This window comes from Tenrec ecaudatus, chromosome 11 (genome assembly GCF_050624435.1).
Source record: "Tenrec ecaudatus isolate mTenEca1 chromosome 11, mTenEca1.hap1, whole genome shotgun sequence".
Taxonomy (NCBI): domain Eukaryota; kingdom Metazoa; phylum Chordata; class Mammalia; order Afrosoricida; family Tenrecidae; genus Tenrec; species Tenrec ecaudatus.
In genome coordinates, this window is record NC_134540.1 from 80,393,686 (window position 1) to 80,413,523 (window position 19,838).

General features: G+C 45.7%; 1 protein-coding gene across 2 annotated transcripts in view; it reads left to right on the forward strand.

Moving 5' to 3' along the window:
- The window catches only part of NCK2 (NCK adaptor protein 2), a 168,030-nt gene that overhangs the window by 109,656 nt on the left and 38,536 nt on the right, over positions 1-19,838 (forward strand). For both annotated transcript variants that reach the window (XM_075563349.1, XM_075563348.1), the window contains exon 3: positions 4,366-4,607. In XM_075563349.1, coding sequence (XP_075419464.1) covers positions 4,382-4,607 — 226 coding nt within the window. In that variant the 5' untranslated portion in view covers positions 4,366-4,381. The remainder of the gene's footprint in view (positions 1-4,365; positions 4,608-19,838) is intronic.

Here is a 19,838-nt window from a genome sequence, read left to right on the forward strand (position 1 = left end):
TTTGACTCCACATGAACAGGTCTTAAGAGCACCGTGTTGAAGACAGGCATTCATTCTTAGTGAAGCTAAACAACTGTTTGTAAATTCCAGGGTCTAAAAGCACTACAGCATTGTATTTCTCTTGAGTACCAAGAGTCCTGAAGGAGATATTGTCTCCATTGGACTGAGGAAGCTTGAGCCCAGTGTGGACTCATGAGTCATGCAAATGGTTCAGTTTAGCCTTGAGTCCCAGATTCTTGTTCTTGACCCCTGTCTTCAATTTGCCTTCATGACCAAATGGTTTAGTTTGGTCCAAAGACGACTTTGGAAATAGGAGAGTAAATTTAAAAGTATTGCAACTAGAGTGCCAGGACATGCGAGGACTTTATTCCAAACCAACCACACATAAGCCTATTTCTGAGGTCAGGGGATGGCTGTTGATAAGTTTTCTCAGTAATACACTTAGTTTCATTAGCACCCCCCCCCCCAAAAAAAGGGTCTAATCAAGACAGTTTTCCAGGAGAATCTACTGGACAAGTTAAAGCCAAGGTAGAGAGGTCAGCTCTGAAGGTTATGGCAACTATTTTGAGGGGACTCAAAGGAGGATAATCTTGATAGATTTTCTCAAAGGACATGAGTGATCATAGTAGCTCAGTAGGAAGAGATTTTCATAAACTCGAAAACTGCGTTAATGAGACAAAGGCCAGAAATTTTTCACTGAGGATATTTCTCCCCTTCTTAGCATTCTTCAGGTGTAACAAGGAGACTATCTACAAGAATTTCTTTGGGAAGCCTTACCCTACTTGCTGTGATACTTCATACAACCTTGGTTTTGCCCCTTCACACTTCTCTGTGTTCCCCAAATGCAACACTTAAAAGGAATATGGTGTGAGTGTTGGGTGCCAGCATTGCAGCTTTGACAGGGTAGTCACTAAAGAGCACAGAATTTTGGGGGGATGGGCTCCAAAAACCCAAACTCACACTGCCTTGCAGTTGATTCTGACTCATAGAAATCCAAGAGGACAGGGTAGAAATGCCCGTATGGGTTTCCAAGACTAGATCTTTAGGGGAATAGAAAGCCTTATCTTTCTCCCACAGAGCTGGTGGTTTTAAACTCCTGACCTTGCAGCTTTCAGCCCAATACATAAACCACTATGCCCCCAGAGCTGCTTCGGGGATGGAGTAGAGAAATGGAAACACAGAAGTGTCCTGACTAGATGGGAAGCTAGGTTGAGAAGCAATACCTTTACATTTTGATCTTTTTTGCTTAATAAAGGTTACTATGATTCCGTAGCAGTAATTTTCTAATTACCCACCTTCCTAGCTGTGATCATTTGGGGGAGTGGTAGGTAACTGGCTATTATAAGCAACCTGCAGCACAGCAGAAAGCACTTAATAGGATTGTTTTTAGAAAGAAAATAGGGTCCTAGAGCAGGATTGATGACATCTTAGGGGTTTGATGAAAACTGTTGAGCCGAGAAATATCTTTTTCAGCTCTTCTATTTTTCTTTCAATCTTTTCCCTTCTAAACCTTGACAAACCAACCTAGTTCAAAAAGTCTTCTTAGAGTTTCATGTGTATCTTGAGGTTCTTGTTAACTTTGATTCCTCAGCAGTAAAGACACACGTTGTGATGCGTCCATACGTAGCTGCTCTGTGAGCCCCACCTGGCTGACAAACTTGAACCAGCTCCTCTTGATGAAGGTGGGGACGCGGTGTCCTTGACCTTGGCAAGCTGGGGTCAGAAACACGCATTATTCTATAGACCTTGCCTCCAGGATCCTGTCTTCGACTAACTCATGATACGATCCTTGAGTTAACTTTTCAGTAGAGGCTTGTAGTCAACGACTATGCTCTTTGGAGGCTTTTCCATCAGAAATTGAAGGTAGTTTGTCCAGTTTTATTAAACACAGTTTATCGACAGGGTCTTCCTAGTCTAATTCATTGTACATGCCACAGCAGATTACTTTTAAGGGAACATAACTCATGCTCCCTGTTGGCTCCTATGGAACATCTCCCCAAAGGCCTTGCCCGTCATGTAAGATCCACTAGAGCAGGCCCGGGGAAACCCTTTCCTCTGCCAAGGGCCAGTGGGACATTTCTGACATGGTCAGTCATTCAGTGAACTCACCCCTCATGTGAGGGCTGGCACAGCTTCTCCGGAGAGATGCGTGTTAGCTGGAGGTGATGAGTCCGCAGACCGGCTGCATCCCGAGGGCCAGGCGTTCCCCACCCCCGCGTGGGCTCCGGCTTAGCACTGCTATTGTGAGAAGGGGAGGCATGCAATAGCTTCAAAGAAGGGGGAGATCCCCATAATGAAGAATAAGGCGTTGTCCAGTGTCGGTTGTCTGTAACCCCGGGGCGGCCTGTGCTTTCTGACACTGTGGGTGTACCTCTGGGGTCCTGGTTGCTACCCAGAGATAGCCTTCATGGGGGAGGCGGTCTGTGGCTGTGTTCCCTCCTGGTTGGCTCTGTCCTGCTGAGGGTGCAATTAAAGATTAACCGTGCACCGCACTGCTAACCAAAAGGTTGAAGATGCCAGCGGCTCCTGTTGATAAAAGACCTGGGATCTGCTTTCAGGGAGATTACAGCCAAAAAGGACAGACAGTTCTGTCTGTCCCATGAGGTCGCTGTGAAGCAGACTGGATTTGTGGACACCCAACAGGCTGATTGGCATCGGAACCCCAGGGACGGGTGATTTTCCACACCCGCTGCCTGTCACCATCTTTTGGAGAGCTTTCAGAAACCACTCATTCCTTGACCTTATCCCAAAGATGCTGATTTGTGGTGTGGTGGGGAGGAGGTCAGTGCCATTTGTAAGGCTTTCCACATGATGCTGATGTACAGTCAAGCAGGTGTGCCCTTGAAGTAGACCATGCCTCCGCCAGCTCCTGACTTGAACTGCTGTTCAGAGGAGAGATTTAATCAATAGCTTTAGATACTGCGTTCCCAAACTAATTGGCCAACCACCCCCTTTGCAGGGGACGGAAATAAAACAAATAAAACTCAGTACAGCACCACAACTCATGACCCCCCCCCCAGGCAATGAAACATTTTTGTGCTCTAACCCACAGTTCAGGGTAAGTGTAGGTGGCTGCTTTCACAGCCCACTGTGGAAACTGGGTTAGATCTTGATTCGTCTTGTTAGAGATTCTTTGGAAAATTGGATAATTAAGAAAAAAGCCTTGTTTTCAGATAGAATCTTCTCTGAATAGCATTCCTCTTGCTCTATCCTTATTATTTAGAAACTAAAAGTCTCCTGTGTGACTTTCAAACCATAAAGGTCAGGCTAGAAAGATCCATGGTTGGGCACCTGAGATGTTCTTCCAGTGGATAACAAAATTGCCCTCGTCTGCAGTGAGCTTTGTGTAAACGATGGCCTCTTGGATATTTTATACATTATGCATGAGGTTCATTAAGCAGAGCCTTCTTCCCCAAAGGTTTGTTATCTCTAAATTTGGAAGTTAATCCTCAATAGAAGAGACCATGTATTATTTATAAATTTCTTAGTATCTGGTAGAAAGTGTCATGTTATGCTTACCGCTTCCAAGGAATTACACACCTCGATGCTCTCTGTAATCTCGAAACCCGCCCCGAAAACTAACGAGAGTGCCTCTGTCAGGGGTGGGAACAAACAAAACTAGGTCCACTGTCCTCGAGTCGATTCCGACTCACTGTGACCTTACAGGCCCGAGTAGGGTTTCTGAAGCCGTCGTTTGTTACCAGAGCGTACAGCCTCTTCTTTTCCCCACACACGCTTCACGGTTTCCCCGTCTCAGGTGTTAAAACTCAAAGATCAACACGGCAGCATCACTGTGAAAGAGGCAGGGCCCAGCTGTTTATCAGATCCCACCAGGAGGGTTTTCCTAGGTTTTTCCTTTTTCAGAATCCATCCCAGACCCCCGCCGGCATTTAGTACTTACCGCACAGGTATTTTCACTGACGGGCCACCATGTGGGGTTCATTAAATGTGTTCATAAAACTCGCCGTATTCTCAGGAAATGGGTGTACGCGCATCTGCTGTAAGAAAGTGGGTGTTACTTCATCAAATGGGATGCTGAATTATACTGCTATTGAGATTGGTGTGTGTGTATGTAGAAGTTCTGGTTTTTATCTCAGCAGAGCACCCAGAATTCCCAACATCCCATTTAACCCTTACCGGCCTCAGGATTTGCTCTCTCCAGATGCTGTTTCTAAACAAAGCCACTAAAGGGTGTTGAAGGAGAGTCATTAAAAGGTGTGTGTGTGTGTGGGGGGGGGATATCTCAGGACCCAGGAGAAAAGTGGTCGCAGGATTACATTGCATGCAGTGCTGTTCCTGTGGGTGCTCAGAAAGAAATGTTTGCATGGTTTTCTAACGAGCGTCTCCAATTGTTCTTGCCGGCAGAGGGACCCCATGAAAGATGACAGAAGAAGTCATTGTGATAGCAAAGTGGGATTACACCGCCCAGCAGGAGCAGGAGCTGGACATCAAGAAGAATGAGCGCCTGTGGCTGCTGGATGACTCCAAGACGTGGTGGCGGGTGCGCAATGTGGCCAACAAGACGGGCTACGTGCCGTCCAATTACGTGGAGAGGAAGAACAGTCTGAAGAAGGGCTCGCTCGTGAAAAATCTGAAAGACACGCTAGGTGAGTGCCCTGTCCGTGAGGACCCAGGCAATGCACAGAGGGGACATTCTTCCCATCACGCCAAGAGAAAGCCTCGAGCTTTTTATAGAGGTGTGGCCCTCGTCCTAGTTGCCTCCCCAACTCTTTTTTTTTGACTCCCAAAATAAGGAGCTCAAGATGGAAGGCAATCAGGTTTGCTATTTCCTGCTGATTTTAAAGTTTATAGTCATTGGATGGTGATGCTTCTGTTTGTTTTGGGGGCCCTCGCACGTGTTTCTGTCTCCTTGCCTGAAATGGAATTCACCAGCTTAGGAAACATTTCACTGTCCTGCCTGTATCTTTCCATCACATTGTTCGAAGGTGTGCGTCATGAATCATTCTCTATCTCTTCCAAAATCTCCCGTGGACCCGTTTGCATAGGAAGAGGGGGTAGCACAATGCACTTTGAGCCCAGATGAATTTCCTCCCCATCTTCAGTGAATGCTGACTCGTCCCACAGTTATGAGTTAAAAGGGGCAACCGGCCCGACCCCTGTGTGATGTCTGGGGTCAGGAGAGGTCCCTAAAGGGGAGATCACTGGAACTTACATCAGGCATCTCGTTGCCAGGATTTCTTCAGGACTTCTTCCAAAGAACCTCTTTCTCTCCCTTATTGTCCAGAGATCAGGACACAAAGCCACCTCCAGTTAAAGATGCTGTTACACCATGATGAGTACAGTGGTGATTGATTAGACTGAGGGAACTGTTGGGTATCACTTGATAGTTATTGAAACAAGTCTGTGTAACCACCCAAGGTACTCTTCCTTGGGCTCAGAGCAAGTGTTGTATCTATGCTTAGGCCTAATCCCTATGGTGCAGCGGTTAAGTGTTTGGTGGGCAATTACAGGTTGAGAAGTTGAAATCGACCTCGTTGACTCTGGGAGAAAGACTTGGAGGTCCACTCCCATAACTATCATGACTTCAAAAAGCCCAGGTGGAGTCTGAGTTAAAAGTCAAGTCTATGATGCAACTAACAATTTCAAAGGAGGGTTTGTCTGTGGGGTGGGGCTCATGGGGGGGTGTAGATGTTTGGGAAATATAAAAAGGAACTTAGAGTGGTGAGTGTTGCATAGTCTTGCATTTTATGCAGTCTTGAAAAGTATTCATGCTTTGATTCCTTGAAAGTCTTCATTCATTGGGTAGTGTTTTTGTGTTCTAGATTAGGTTGTGCCATGACTTAGTGCGATTCATATGTATTCCTAAATCTCAGCTCTAAGTCGCCAGCTCCCTGAGACGCTCAGCCTAATTTAGAAATGTCATTGTTCAGAGGCCTTTTGGTTCCTGTTTCCCTCAAATCACGTTCTCTCTGTCTTACTTCCCTCCTGTAAGCATTGCACTTGAAAGAATCCCGGGGCAGACGCCTGGGGTGCTCACTTAGGAGGGGAGCCCAGGCAGTTAGCTCCTTTCAGATTTCCCTGAGCCTCATGTTTTGTGTTGTCACCAATATCAGGCCTATACTCCTTTTGTAGACATTGTAAACATTGTTGGCCTGAGTGTTTTGCCTGCCTCCTTGCCCACGTATATGTGGGTTTCTCAAGATTGTGTAAACTGGGGATACCCAGAGATTGGCAGAAGTGGAGGAAAGCAGGGCAAGTACTCTGGGAAATTCCCTTGAATAACTTCAGTGGTCATTTCTATCCCTTTAGTGTTTTTAGTAGGAGAAAGGTCAGAACCTCAGGTTAACATGATTACCTATGACTCTCCTGGTGCACTTAAGTCTCTTCCTTAGCTGTGATCTGTGATCTGCGCAGTGCATCCACTGGGGAGCCCAGCTTCTCAGAATTTAGACGAGACCGACTCCGCCAGCTCACCCAGAGAGCCGTCTCGGACAGATGGCCGCCCAGCCTTGGCTGGAACACTTCTGCTTTCAGAGTCGGCCAGCTCCATTTTTGGAGAACACAGATTGTTAGAAAGTTCTTCCTTAAATAGCATCAGGATTGTGTGTGTGTGTGTGTAGTTCTCATCGGCTCTTATTTTTCCCTCTGGACTTGGACTGAGTAAGCTTTATATTTCCTTTGTAGAATGACAGTGTTCTGCCAGTCTGCAGCCAAAATTCACTCATGCTGCCTAAATTCAGTCACACAGCGAACTCCTTAGAAACATTTATACCAAGTAGTACGTATTTTAAAATTCAAGTAAAAGTATGCTGAGTGTCCCTGTCTATTATTAGTAGTTGGTATTCATAGTCATCTCTTCACCTTCCCACCCCACGGTCACCCCACCCCCTTTACCTCTGATGGCTTTATCATGCTCACGAAGCATCTTTCATTTATTCAAGAGGCACCTTGGTACCTCAGCTTGAGTTTCCCATCGCTCCATTAGGCAGGATCACATAGAGACCACCTGGGCAACGTGTATATTAATAAAGCTTCAAGGCTAAGCTTGTATATTAATAAAGCTTCAAGACTAAAACAACTAAGCATTGTTGTCAAGAAGGAAGGTGAGAGGACTTTCTGTAGCCCTTCTTGCCTCCCATGAGCCTCTAGTGCTAAAAACATTAACGCCCCAATGTTCCTTGGCTGCTGGTTCAGATCATTGCCACAGGTGTGCACCAGCATGTAGCCAGCAGACAGTCTCTGTATTGCAAAGCCCACTTGCATCCAATCAGCTCTAATTGTCACCAGCACAGGGAGGTTTTTTGAGGCTGTAGATCATGGTGGAAATAGAGAGCCTCCTCTTTCTCCCACAGAAAAACTGGTTGGTTTGAACTTCCAGCCTGGGTCTCAAAAAACCACACCCACTGCCATAGAGTTGATTTTGACTCATAGCAACCCTATAGGGCAGAGTCGAGCTACCTGACTGGTGGTTTTGAACTCTAGCCTTGGAGTTAGCAGAAGCAACAGGCATCCAACACCACCAGAATGAGTGAAATCAGCAGCGAAAATTGCACACACATGTTGACCTTCTAATACCAGGAGGCTTCGGAGAGTCGAGGGAAGAATGAGAGGAAAAGATCCTAGAATGTTTCCAGGAACACATGAAACCCCTGCTCCTGCTTCCATCACATTTGCAATGTTGCTTGCTATGAGAATTTGCCCAACTCCTAAATCCACAGAAAACTTTCCGTGGCAGATGCTTAGTTTCCAATACAGTAGCACCTCCCTCCCTGCAAAGCTCGGTGTTGTGTAAGTCGCAGTGTTACAAATCTGCCCCCTGAGTTGCTAATTTCAATTATCTGTATCCCAAGAGAGCTTGCCCTTGGGCTTTGTGGGACTCACCTGTTGAGAATCAGAAAACAGGGAGGTTTTTTAGGAGGGAATTTACTTTCAACTGGGATCATAGTTTGTTAAAGTAACTTCAAGACCAAAATGATCTGCCAAGAAAGGCCCATCTTCACATTCTCTCCTTTCTTTAATAATTTAAAGCTGAATAAAACATCATAAAGCTCCTGTTAGCATGTGGGCCACATATATCCTGGACCTCTTCTCATATTCAATTTATGATCATAGACGGCCCTCAGACAAGAGGGAGCTGTTGTCCAGAACAGTTTCTGTTGGTAGAGTCCAGCTGATCTTTTGGAGGCTCTGGCCTCCCCGGTGGCTGCCCCTGTGCTGTAGTCTGGGCTTGACACTGCAACTTGGCCTATAAAATTGGTGTGCTGGCTGCTGGGAAAGCTCTGGGTTAAGTCCTGCCAACCTGCAGCGCTAACACTGCGCCCAGGAAGGATGTTTCAAAGATTTTCCTTCAGGCCGCTGAAGAACAGTTTTTGTGACCGCTTCATGGTACCAGGTGGAACACATCAACGCCTCAACGCAAATTCTCTCCTCAGTGCCTAACTTTGGTGCTGGCACGGGCTCCCTAAAAAGATGTTCCATTTATTACCTTACTGTAATCCTCCTTGGTCTCAAAAAACCACACACTGCCATGGAATTGATCTTGACTCATAGCAACCTTATAGGATAGAGTAGAGCTGCCTGGCTGGTTGGTTTTGAACTGCTAACCTTGGAGTTAGCAGAAACAGCAGGCATCCCTTAAACCCATATTTATTGAATGTGCCTGCTGAGTGACCAGGATGGAGTTGCTGTGTTACCGCTGCTTAAGGGTTCTGGGAGGCCAGGGTAGTCTCTGGGTGAGGAAGCATGCAATGTTTCTGGAATATGGAGTTCAAAGGGTGGAGGTAGGAGATCAGGCCAAGCAGGAGGTGTTTGGATGACTTCCGGAGTCCTCTGTTGGCCGTACATAGGAGTTAGCTCGGTGGGGATCTGGAACGATTAAAGGCTTTGAGCAGAGGCGCTCTGCATGGCATGGTTCTCTGCAGGAGGTGTTGAATATGAAGGCACGTTGGAAGACCAGGAATGAAGCATACACTGGTCTAGACAGATGTAGAGGCCTAACTCAGGGTGGGGGAGGGGTAGAACCGGCAGGACTTTGGTAGAGTGGCAAAGGGTGAGGGTGGAGTCCTTGTGGGATATGGGAGGGCAATATGATATTACTAGGTTGCTTACCTCTCCCTCAGTCCCCCCTCCCCCCAGCCTTCGCTATTCACTGGACCACCCTGGATTCTAAATTTTCTCTTCAGTCCTGGTCATATTTCTCCTCAGTCACATCAGAGCTACTGATTAGAGCCCCCACCCGCACCCCCCTGGGCACCAGGACTATGTTTCTTGAATGAGTTCTTCTTGGATCAGGAAAGAAAGGGGGGCTGGGGTCAGGGTACCAGAGAAAGTCCCCAGCCTTGGTAGGGAAGCCCTGGAGGGGAGGGCGTGTGACAGTGGCTATTGGCCATAGAGGATCACTTACCCTCTTTTAATTGAGTTACTACTAAAAGCAAATTATGTGTATGCCTCTGTTGTGGAGAAGAAAGCATCTGGAATTCATTAATTTGTTTTTATACCTTTTGTCCATCTGAGTTTCAGATGTAAGAATAAGTCAAATCTGCCCTTGAATTAATTCCAGCTCATAGGGACAGTTTAGGGCAAGTGTCCTCAAACTATGGCCCGCGGGCCACATGCGGCCCGCCGAGTGTTTTTGCCCATTTGTGTTTTTACTTCAAAATAAGATACGTGTCGCGTGCATAGGAATTTGTTCATAGTTTTTTTTAAACTATAGTCCAGCCCTCCAATGGGTCTGAGGGACAGGGAACTGGCCCCCTGTTTTAAAAGTTTGAGGACCCCTGGTCTAGGGTTTCCAGTGAAGTAAATCTCTATGCAAACATGGAAGCAGACAGCCTCTTCTTCCCTCAAGGAGCTCGAACCACCAACCTTGTGGATAGCAGCCCATGGCCTAACCCACAGGGCCACCAAGGTTCCTTGAGTGCACAGAGAATAAATGCCCCATATATAAAATGTAAATGTGTCTAATTCTAAAATGACACACTTTTCTATGTTTTCTAAGTATTACAAACACAAACCGTCTATAAGCTGATGTCTTCGCAGAGTAGACATGTTTTGAAAGCTGACACAGGGCTCTCGAGCCTGGTCCTACCTAGGCCGCCTCTCTGGGGAGGAAGGTCCACTTGAAGGGTTGTGAAGATAATCCTCTTGGGGAGTCTGGGGGCTTGTTGGCATACAGCTTTTAAGTTCCTCTAATTTCCAAAGCACATCTGCTTTTTTATAAAGACTACGAGTGCCTTAATCATACTCAATAATTTTCTTAAGATCAGACTGTCCTTGAAGTTTTTTTTTCTTCTTTTTTTTTTTAAGCGTACTGGCCAGAGCCTCTAATCGAGTTGACTTCCAGGAGCTCTGCTCTCCTGAGGGAAGATGAGAAGGCCTCCATGGTAACTAATAGTGAACCTGTAGAAACACGCATAACAAAAGTAACAGCTGGCCGTGCATAACCCGGTGTTCAGTGTTTTTGAGACCATCAGACTGCTCCCAAAGGGTTTCCTAGGCCGAAATCTTTACAGAGGAGATCACTAGGTCCCTCCAAGTCCCTGGGTGGCTTCAAACCCACAAACTTTGAGTTTGCAGCCTAGTGTTTAGCCATTACCCTATGAGGTGATTCTAGTTACACAGGTGCGGTCTTACTAGGACAAGTCTGGAGCAGTAAGGTATTTGTAGTTACACAGCATGGTCTTACTTAGATGGACAAGTCTAGAGAAGTGAGGTAATTATAGTTACATAGTACCTACATTTCTGAAACTACCAGCTCACATAAAAGCAAGTCGCGGGACCCCAGGCGCACCTTGGCAGTGGTTCTGATTATAGCAAAGAAGGATGAAGGCCTGGGAGGTGTTAGCTGACTTCCCCAAGAACGTGCTACTAGTCCCCGGGACGTGATTGAAAAGGGATGATACGACTTTGCATTCCTGTATTTGCTAGGACCCTATGGAAGAGTCGGGCAGTGAGCCGAATGTTAGAGCAAAGTTTACGCGGTGCTTCATTTTAGAAATGAGCCATGGAGACCTAGTTAAACCAATATAAATATGACCTAAAGTCCAGGGATTAGATGGTAATCTTACCAGCTAACTTTATTTATGTATGGATTTATTTTCAGTGGTTCTATTGTAGTTATTTGGGAGAAAGATGGTGCTTTCTACTCCATAAAGAGTTACAGTTTCAGGAAAATGCTTTTAGGGACCGTAGGCAGGGAGGGTCCCTGGGGGTCTGCACTGAATGGATCCCAGTGACCCGGGCTTCTGGGTTCCTCCTGGGGATCCAGGCCATGTGCCAGGGAACAGTACAACAACTGAATCGTGGATCTTCAAGGGGCACCGCATGCTCCACAGCGTGCATCAGCGAGATCCGACGCAGGTCTCCATGGGGTGCACTGGACTCCTCAGACCCACTTGTAACCTGAAGACTTAAGACAGAAAATTCATGGTGTCTGAGGATGTGGAAGACAGCTGTACCAAGATAGTCTAACCAATTGTAAGTGAGAAAACGTCGTCTTGCTACATCAGTGCCCGGTGTGCTCTATTAAGATATGTATTATTCCAACAAGCCTGTGACAGACATTCTCAATGAATAATACTGTGCTTTCCCTGATAATTAACACCCATTGTTTGTGTAAATAGCATCCAGCCAAGAAAGGATTGATTCTGTAAAAGTGAATAATTCAGGTACTGCGATAGAAGTTAGCCTCCATTGGCCCAATAGCCCTCTCTCAACAGGGATCTCTCAACCAGGGCTAATCAAAAGCTGTTCATGGAAGATCATTACCCCCAGGGACATGATCGATAAGATTTTCTACCATAAATTAACAAGGAGGTTTTGTAAGGGAGTCAAAAGCTGATTAAAAAAGAAAACAAACACACATGATCCAGGAATGGTTTGGGGCTTATACTAAATCCTATGTCCAACTTAAGAGCAATAGTTCTTACATCATGACCCTGCTCGATATTCGCCCCAGGAATGGAACACAGACAATATGGGTGCTAGAGCAAAGTGTGGTGAAGAAATTAGATGGTGCTGGGGTCTTAAAGGTTTGTTTCCAAACAAGCGGCCATCTAATGTTGTGGTGTTAACTAAGTCCACATGGAAGAAGCACACCAACATCAGTGACCAAAGGATTGTAAATTGTGAGAGGTAGGTTTGTTGTGCCAACATGGCCAATGAACGCATGTGAGATTGGTTGTAGGGAGGAGAGATAAATGGCTCCGTGCGCCTCGCCTTTTCTCTCTCTCTTACTCTTCAATCATCAGACCAGTGTGCTGCTGCCTTGCTTGTTTTGTGCCCCATTTGCAAGCTACACCATCTGTGGGACACCTACCCGTGGACTGTGTCGCTGTAATTTGAGGTTCCTTCAAGACCGGCTTCACGCCTCCATTGGAATTTACATCTCTTGAGCTGGGGACTGTCAGACCCTGTCATCTGGCTGACTGTTGGAGACCTGCCTTGCTGTTTGCTGCCTGTGCCCAGATAGCCTGTGAATTGCTCTACAGAAGACTACCGTGCGGCCCTCAAGACCTGAAGGACTGCCAGTGTCTCACAACTGTCTCATGGGTGTGAGTTGCACTGAGCCATTTGTACTGCTATATAGATTAGTTAACTGCTTTATCTATTTATCTATCTATCCTATCTATCTAAATATATACAGAATTATTAGTGTCCTAGTTTTGTTTCTCTAGAGAACCCTGTCTAACAGATAAATCATATAACCTGAAGCTAAAGGAGGGATTGGTGTCAGAGCCTAAATTGTGAGATTCTGCTGTACAGGAGGCTCTGGGTGACAGTGAGAGCCCAGGGTACATTTGTGGGAAGGGAGCTGTGTAGGAAATAAGTCTCTGGTGATCTCACGCTATCCATAATGAAGGGATAGGAGCAGATGGGTCGCTGAGCAGAGTGCATTGGAGAGATGAGTGTAGTAGATCTGAAAGACAACTTGAACTGTTGTGACCATGTCAGTGGCTCCCCCTCTCATGCACTCCGGACTTAATCTGGTTTTCAACGTTTTTTTGTGTTATTTGTTCATATTGGGGTTTATCTCAGATGCGTTCTATCATTGGGCGTCACCCTCTTGATTTTTTGTTATGTATTGTTTAAAAATCTTTTTTTCAGATATGAAACCCAGAATTGATGGACCCATAGGGACAGCAAGTAGAATAAGGGTTTGGGAAGGGGAGGGGTACAATGTGCGGGGCCGGGAGTGTCATGGTAAAAGGGAGCTGATGTCAAGGAGTTCAGGTCGGAAAAGAATGTTTTGAAAATACAATACTGCTTGATGTGATTGAACTGTGGAATGATATGATATCTGTATTAATTCCCAACAAAATGGTTTTGAAAAAAATTTTTAAAAATTAATACAGCCTTGGAAATTCATGGAGGCAGTTTTACTCTGTTCTAAAAGGTTACTTGAGTCGGCATCAACTCCACGGAGGTGAGTTTGGTGTGGCTTTGTTTTGTTTTGTTTGTGGGTGTGTGATTAGAGGAGGCCTGGTGTGGTGGTTATGTGACGGGCTGAGACCCAAAAGGTCAGAAGTTCTAAAGCACCAACCTCTCCTCAGGAAAAAGGTGGGCTTTCTACTCTGGTAAACACTTAGTCTTGGAAACGCACGGGGCAGTTCTCGCCTGCCCTATCGGGTCGTTATGAGTTGTCATCGACTGAATGTCAGTGAGTTTAGTGTGGTTATTTTCCATGGAGCCTTAGTGGCACAGTGGTTATAAGTGTTTTACTGCTAACCAAAAGCTCTGTGGTTCAAACCCACCCGCTGAAAGAGAAGGGATGCGGCACTTTGGAAACCTGTCGGGCAGTTCTATGCAGTAGGGTGACTATGAGTCAGAAGTAGCTCAAAGGCAGTGAGCTTGGTGGTATTGTTTTTGTTTTTAATTGGTTCTAGAGCAATCTATGGGTGCTACAGGCATTTAATATGCACAGCTGTGAACCTAGAAGTTGAAGTTGTTGAGTCGTTTCCACACACACACCACCCCCCCACACACGCACACAGCCACCGCAGTCCCGGCCTGGCAATCTGCATCTCACACACCAGGCTCTGGCACAGTTGTACAGGGGCGCATGTTGGGTCACCATGACTGGGACATCCCCCGGCGTAACCAGTTTGTACTGTGCTTACTGAAGAGGAGACCATGTTTATGAAAACACACCGTCACATGAAAACACACTTGCGTGTGGAGATGGGCTTCATGTTAGCAGCTTACTCTACGACAGTTCTGGGAAATGATTGTTCTTTGCTGTTCTTAACACTTTCTGTGTGTCAACACAAAGCAAGCATGGTTTAAAAACTTCCTGAAGCCATGAAGTTGCCTTGTTGCAGAAAATCCATTATGACGTAGGCTCCCTAGCTCTGCTTGGGCACTTTGGGGGCATTTGGGAATCTTCCAGGGTCTTAACTCTGGCATCAAGTTTTCAAAGGTCAGCGGGTACCACTGGACATCACCTGAATTGGGATCTAAAACACAAGCAAATTCCAGGTGTAAACTTGCACCAGGCTTCAAACCAAACTCACTGCCAGCAAGTCAATTTTGGCTCATACTGACCCCACAGGACAGGGTAGAAGCCCCTTGGGGTTGCCGGTCTGTAACTCTCTATAGGAAGAGAAAGCACAATCCTTCTCCATCGGAGCGGCTGGTGATTCCGAACTGTTGGCCTTGTGATTAGTAACCACTCCACCAGCAGTGCTCCTGATTCTCAATCAGAAGGGCTTTCCCAACACTTGCTAAGGAACCCTCTGTGATTACCCGGCACGTTCTTCTCTTCGCATGGCGAACACACAAGCGAGGGAATCTTCTCTGCTTGCTGAATCCGTCCCGCCAGCTTTGAGCCAGCTTCCTGCACGTGCTTGTTACAGCAGCCGTGGGGAGGCGGGGCCCGAATGGTCTCCATGGGCTGGACTGGGCTTGGCTCCTGTGTGGGGTGCTGGGGAATCGGTTTCAGTGCTGTGGAACTGCGGCCCTAGTGGTGATTATCAGCACTCTCAACTGCGCTGACAGTTGCAGGGCACGTGGCTGGTCATAATGAAGTGTGGGGAAGGCTTGCAGCCTGGGGTCCCTTCCTCTCAATCCCTGGGAAATTCCTTCGAAGGCCAGCTTCCTTCACTGCTGAGTGACCTTTGAAACCCGTAACCAGGGGGGTGTACTTGGGATACAAACATCACGCAGGGAGCAAGACAGTGTCATAGCGAATGTTTAGATTAGACATTAGAGACCTGGTAGGGGGTTCAGTGTAGACCCTGAGTTCTTCAAGCTTGTCATATAATTGGAAAAACAATGCACACAATCAACAATCCTCATTCAAACGGTGACACGGTCCCTGCCAGTGACATTGTAAAGCAAGTCTGAATGGTCCAGCTCAGGTGTGGAGACCTTAAGGAAGCCACGCTAACATTCGAATCCAGACGTTGCCACCTTACAAGATGAATGACTTTGGATAATCCATTGAACTCTCCGCCTCTGTGGTATCATGTGCAGAATGGTCTGTGGTGATACATTTTGGATGAAGTGGTTCATAAAAAGAATCCTCTAGGTCAGCCCTTGAGAGAGAAGGTTTCAGTTGAAGGAAGAATATAAGCAAAGATTTAGAGACTGAGCCACGAGGCAGTTGCAGGACATTAAGTGGCTGTAGTCAGAATGGAGTCCTCCGAGCACCGAGGCATCCTTAGTGACCAGTGTTAGCTGTATCAGACAGGTCCTTGGTTTCAGAGGTCGGTGGTTCAAATCCCAGCCAAAGATCCTTGGAAGATAAGTCTTACTATCTGTTCTCATAAAGGTTACAGCCAAGAAAACCCTTTGGAATGTTCTACTCTGTAACCCGTAGGGTCACCTTGAGTCAGAATTGACTCAGCAGCACCTGGTTTGGGTGGGTTGTGAACATTAGGCCTGATTCCATTGGAAGAGGAACCAGAGAGCCCCCAAAGGTCTCTCCTGGCAGAGCAAGATGATAGCAGGTGGCCTGATCCTGGTCTTCAGGACATGACTAGAGAGGCCTGGGAACAGACCAGAGGAGCCTGTGGGTGCAGAGGCCCAGAGGGTAGCAGAAAAGAGAGGCACTGTGATGGAAACCCCCCAAGATCCTGCTGGAAGAAGAATTGGTGAGGAATGGCTGAGGCCGTGAACCTGAGCGACTAACAGAACAGCCGCAGCACAGTGACGAATGAAGGAAGCGGGAGAGGGTATGTGCCAAGTTTGAGCCTCAAACTTAGGTCATCTCTACAAAGTCAGCATCTAGGATTTTGCTCAGGACATGCTTCACACGCACATTTAAGTTCACTCTAGTTTTTGGACTGGTTTACAAATAATTTTTTCCCTTGGCCAACAGTAGTGGAAACCTAGCGTTTTGTGAGACAGCCTGGTAGGCACTTCAGACTTCCTTTTGTCTAGAGGACTGATCCCAGGCCTACACACAAATTCTTCCTTGTCCCTTGCTCGGTATAACTGTGGCCCTGGAGCAATGAATGGTGAAGGACAGGACGGTGCTGCGATGTGCATCACCTCTGTATTCCGCTACCAGTCTTCGCCTGACAAAGGGGCGCTGGACCAGCTCTCTGTGATCCTAGTGCATCCTGCTAAGAAGGCAGATAAGCCTCCCCCAAAGCACACAAAAGTCAGTGCAGCGGAAAGACTCCAGCTGGCTGGTTTTGCTTGCATTTTTTAGTGAAGGAAGAGGAGTACTTACTTTTCTTTGAGTACCTAATTTGTGCCAGCTACTAGGCTTGCAGGAGCCGTGGTGGTGTGATGGTTACACATTGGGCAGCTAACCACAAGGTTAGAAGTTCAAAACCACCAACCAACCACTCTGTGGGAGAGAGACACAAGGCTTTCCACTCCCATAAAGTTAGAGTCTCAGAAACTCACAGGGGCAGTTCTACCCTGTCTTCCCTATCCAAAATGGTGTGTTTGTTTTGTTTGGGATATTTCGTTTTTGTTTACTGGGCTTGTGTATGTTTTTGTTTAATCTTCACAATAATCCTGAAAGGTAAATACTATCTGCACCTCTCATGTGAGAAAAGACTCAGAAGTTAAGGACCGTGGTCCGATTGGTGATGAAGTTGAAGTCTGTTTGTCTGATTGATTCACCCTTGTCTGTCTGATTGATTCCCGTTGGTCAGGTTCAGGAACTGCTAGTTCAGATTAGTGAGGACAGGGACAAATCTTGGTCACTGATGGTGAATTCCGTTCCTGCCTGCCTACTCTGAAAGCCTCAACCCCAACCTGCACTGCTGTCCTAAAACCCCTAAGTACTAGGAGAAAAGCCGCTTCCATTGGCATTGCTTTCTCTCTGGTTCCAAGGGATTCACTTATTAATAACTTGGGATAATTCCTTCATGTTGAGGTGTGCTGGAGGCATTAATTAAGATGACTCCACAGCACAATGTCATACCAACAAAGCTCTTTTTGATGAATATTTTTCATATGGGCATCACATTTTGACAGTATCAAGCATGTTCTGTTTACTGTGTACATAATATCTCATTCATCTTTACTGCTTCACATGGTCTTTGTATAGCACAGACTTTGATAAACTGATATACCTCTGAATTGTCACTTCTAAAATGCCTTATTTTTAAGCCATGCCATGTCTCTTGTGTGCATATCTGATAAACATAGATAGCAAAGCATTTTCCACTTCAACATCATGTGTACAATTCAGAAATGTTCTTTATGTTCATCATATTACAGGTACCAAAAAAAACCCCAACTAAAAACAGATGTGATGTGAGGGGGATAGTGCATTTGGAATTCATTCCACCAGGTCAGACTGTTAATCAAGCTCTCTATTTAAAGTTTCTGAAAAGACTCAATAACAGTGTGTGACCAGAAAAGGGGCCTGATTTGTGGCAGACGGGACTGCTTTTGCCACTACAACAATGCGCCTGCTCATGCAGCCATCTCAGTGCGCCAGTTTTTGGCAAAAAACAGCATGCCTCTTACCCCACGTGCCTTACTCACCTGACCTTGCTCCATGTGACATCTTTTTGTTTCTACAAATGAAGGTGGGACCTGAAAAGAAGCTCGTCTGAAGGTTGTCAGTGACTAATTTCCCATCAGTGGACAGCCTATTTCTTCTTCTTAGTCTGCTCTGGGTCCCGAGCTCTGCTGAAAGTCTTCACCTGGGATGGCTGCTCGTCGTTGAAATACCAGCACCACAACTCCCAGTGTCAGAGCACCGCCAAGCCGCTGTGCAGTGTGACCAACTGACGAGTGGTGGTTTATTTCGTTTGTGAATTTATGTATTTTGTTCAGATAGTTCCTGTAATACAGGTGACCAGACTTCCACTTGTGGCGGGGAAGCCCTGATTTTTAACAATTTTTCCCGTGTCCTGCGGCATTTTTTAAAAGTCCCGATTTTTGGAAAGAATGCACGACAAGCTAGGGTATACGGTTTTCGGCTGCCATGTGGCTTTTTCACCAGGATATGAGTTTTAACAATGGTGTCCCGCTTTGCCAATGTTAAAATCTGGTCAGCTTACTATAAGTAAGATTATATAATCGTTCTTTTGTGTCTAAGTTCACTGAGCAAAATGCTTTCAGGGTTCTTGGACATTTTTATGCCTGAGTTATATTTTGTTCCCTTCGTCTTCAGATGGACATTTTGGTTGTTTCTGCCTTGGGGCTTTTGCGAGTAGTACTGCAGTCAGGACTGTATGTATCCCTGCCTTCTGTTCTGTGGGGTGTACACCTAGGAGGAGCCCGGCTGGGTGGCAGGGCTATTCTACATTGAACTTTCGGAGGAGGGATCCAACTGGTTTTCCACAAGACATGCACCATTGTGCCATCCCTCCAGCAGTGTACATTCTCACCTATTATTTTCCCGTTTTTTCCCCATTATCATAAGCATCCTTGTAGGTGAGCTGGTATCTCATTGTAGTTTTGACTTGCATTTCCCTTTTCCCATGCCTGTTGACCATTTGTGTATCTTCTGGAGTGAAGTGTCTCTTCAAGTTCTTTCTTTTTTTTACTGTGTTGCCTTTTTGCTGTTACATTTTACAGGGATTCTTGATATATTCTAGATAGCAAGACAGTAACAGATACGTGGTTTCCGGAAGCTTTCTCCCTCTCCCTAGGCTGTCCCTCCACGTCACTGGCAGAGTGCTTTGGTTAGAACTTACTTCCGATGAAGCTCTGACATTCTACCTCAGCACCCGTGGTTAAAAGCAAGGTCCGGAATGATATTACCTCGGTGGTTTCTTCTGAGTTTCAGCATTTTGTAGTTCTCATTTTCGTTCATTTTGAATTAGTTTTTGTATATGGTGTATGAGTTATGGTTAATTCTTTTGCATGTAGAAATTCTCGTGTTCAAAGCTATTAGATTATTTTTATCTCATTGGATAGAATTAGCACACCTGTCAAAAAGTAATTGACCATGGATGTTTCTGGATTCCTAATTTTATTACATTGCTCTTTATGTCTTATCATTATATCAGTACCTGGCTGTTTTGATTACCATAGCTTTGTAGTATGATTGAAATCATTGTGAGTCTTCCTCCTTTCTTCTTTATTTAAATTGTGTTAGCTATTTGGAATCCCTTGCCCTTCAGTATAGCTTTGAGGCTGTTGAAATTTTGATGATGATTGCATTGTATTTAACTTACTTTGGATAGTATTGACAGTTCTGCCCCCTGCTATGGGGACACTGAGTCAGAATTGCTTCTATGGCAGTGAGTTGTGTGTGTGTGTGTGTGTGTTGCTTCTTTTTTTTTTTAATTCATGAACATTGATGTTCTTTCATTTAGGTCATCTTTTCTTTCTTTTAAATAGTTTGGTACATAATTCACCATCTCACAATTCAATAGTTCAGTCACATTAAGATGATTACGATCAGTTTTAGAACATTTTCTTATTTGTTGTACTCCTTGATATTAGCTCATTTCCCTTCA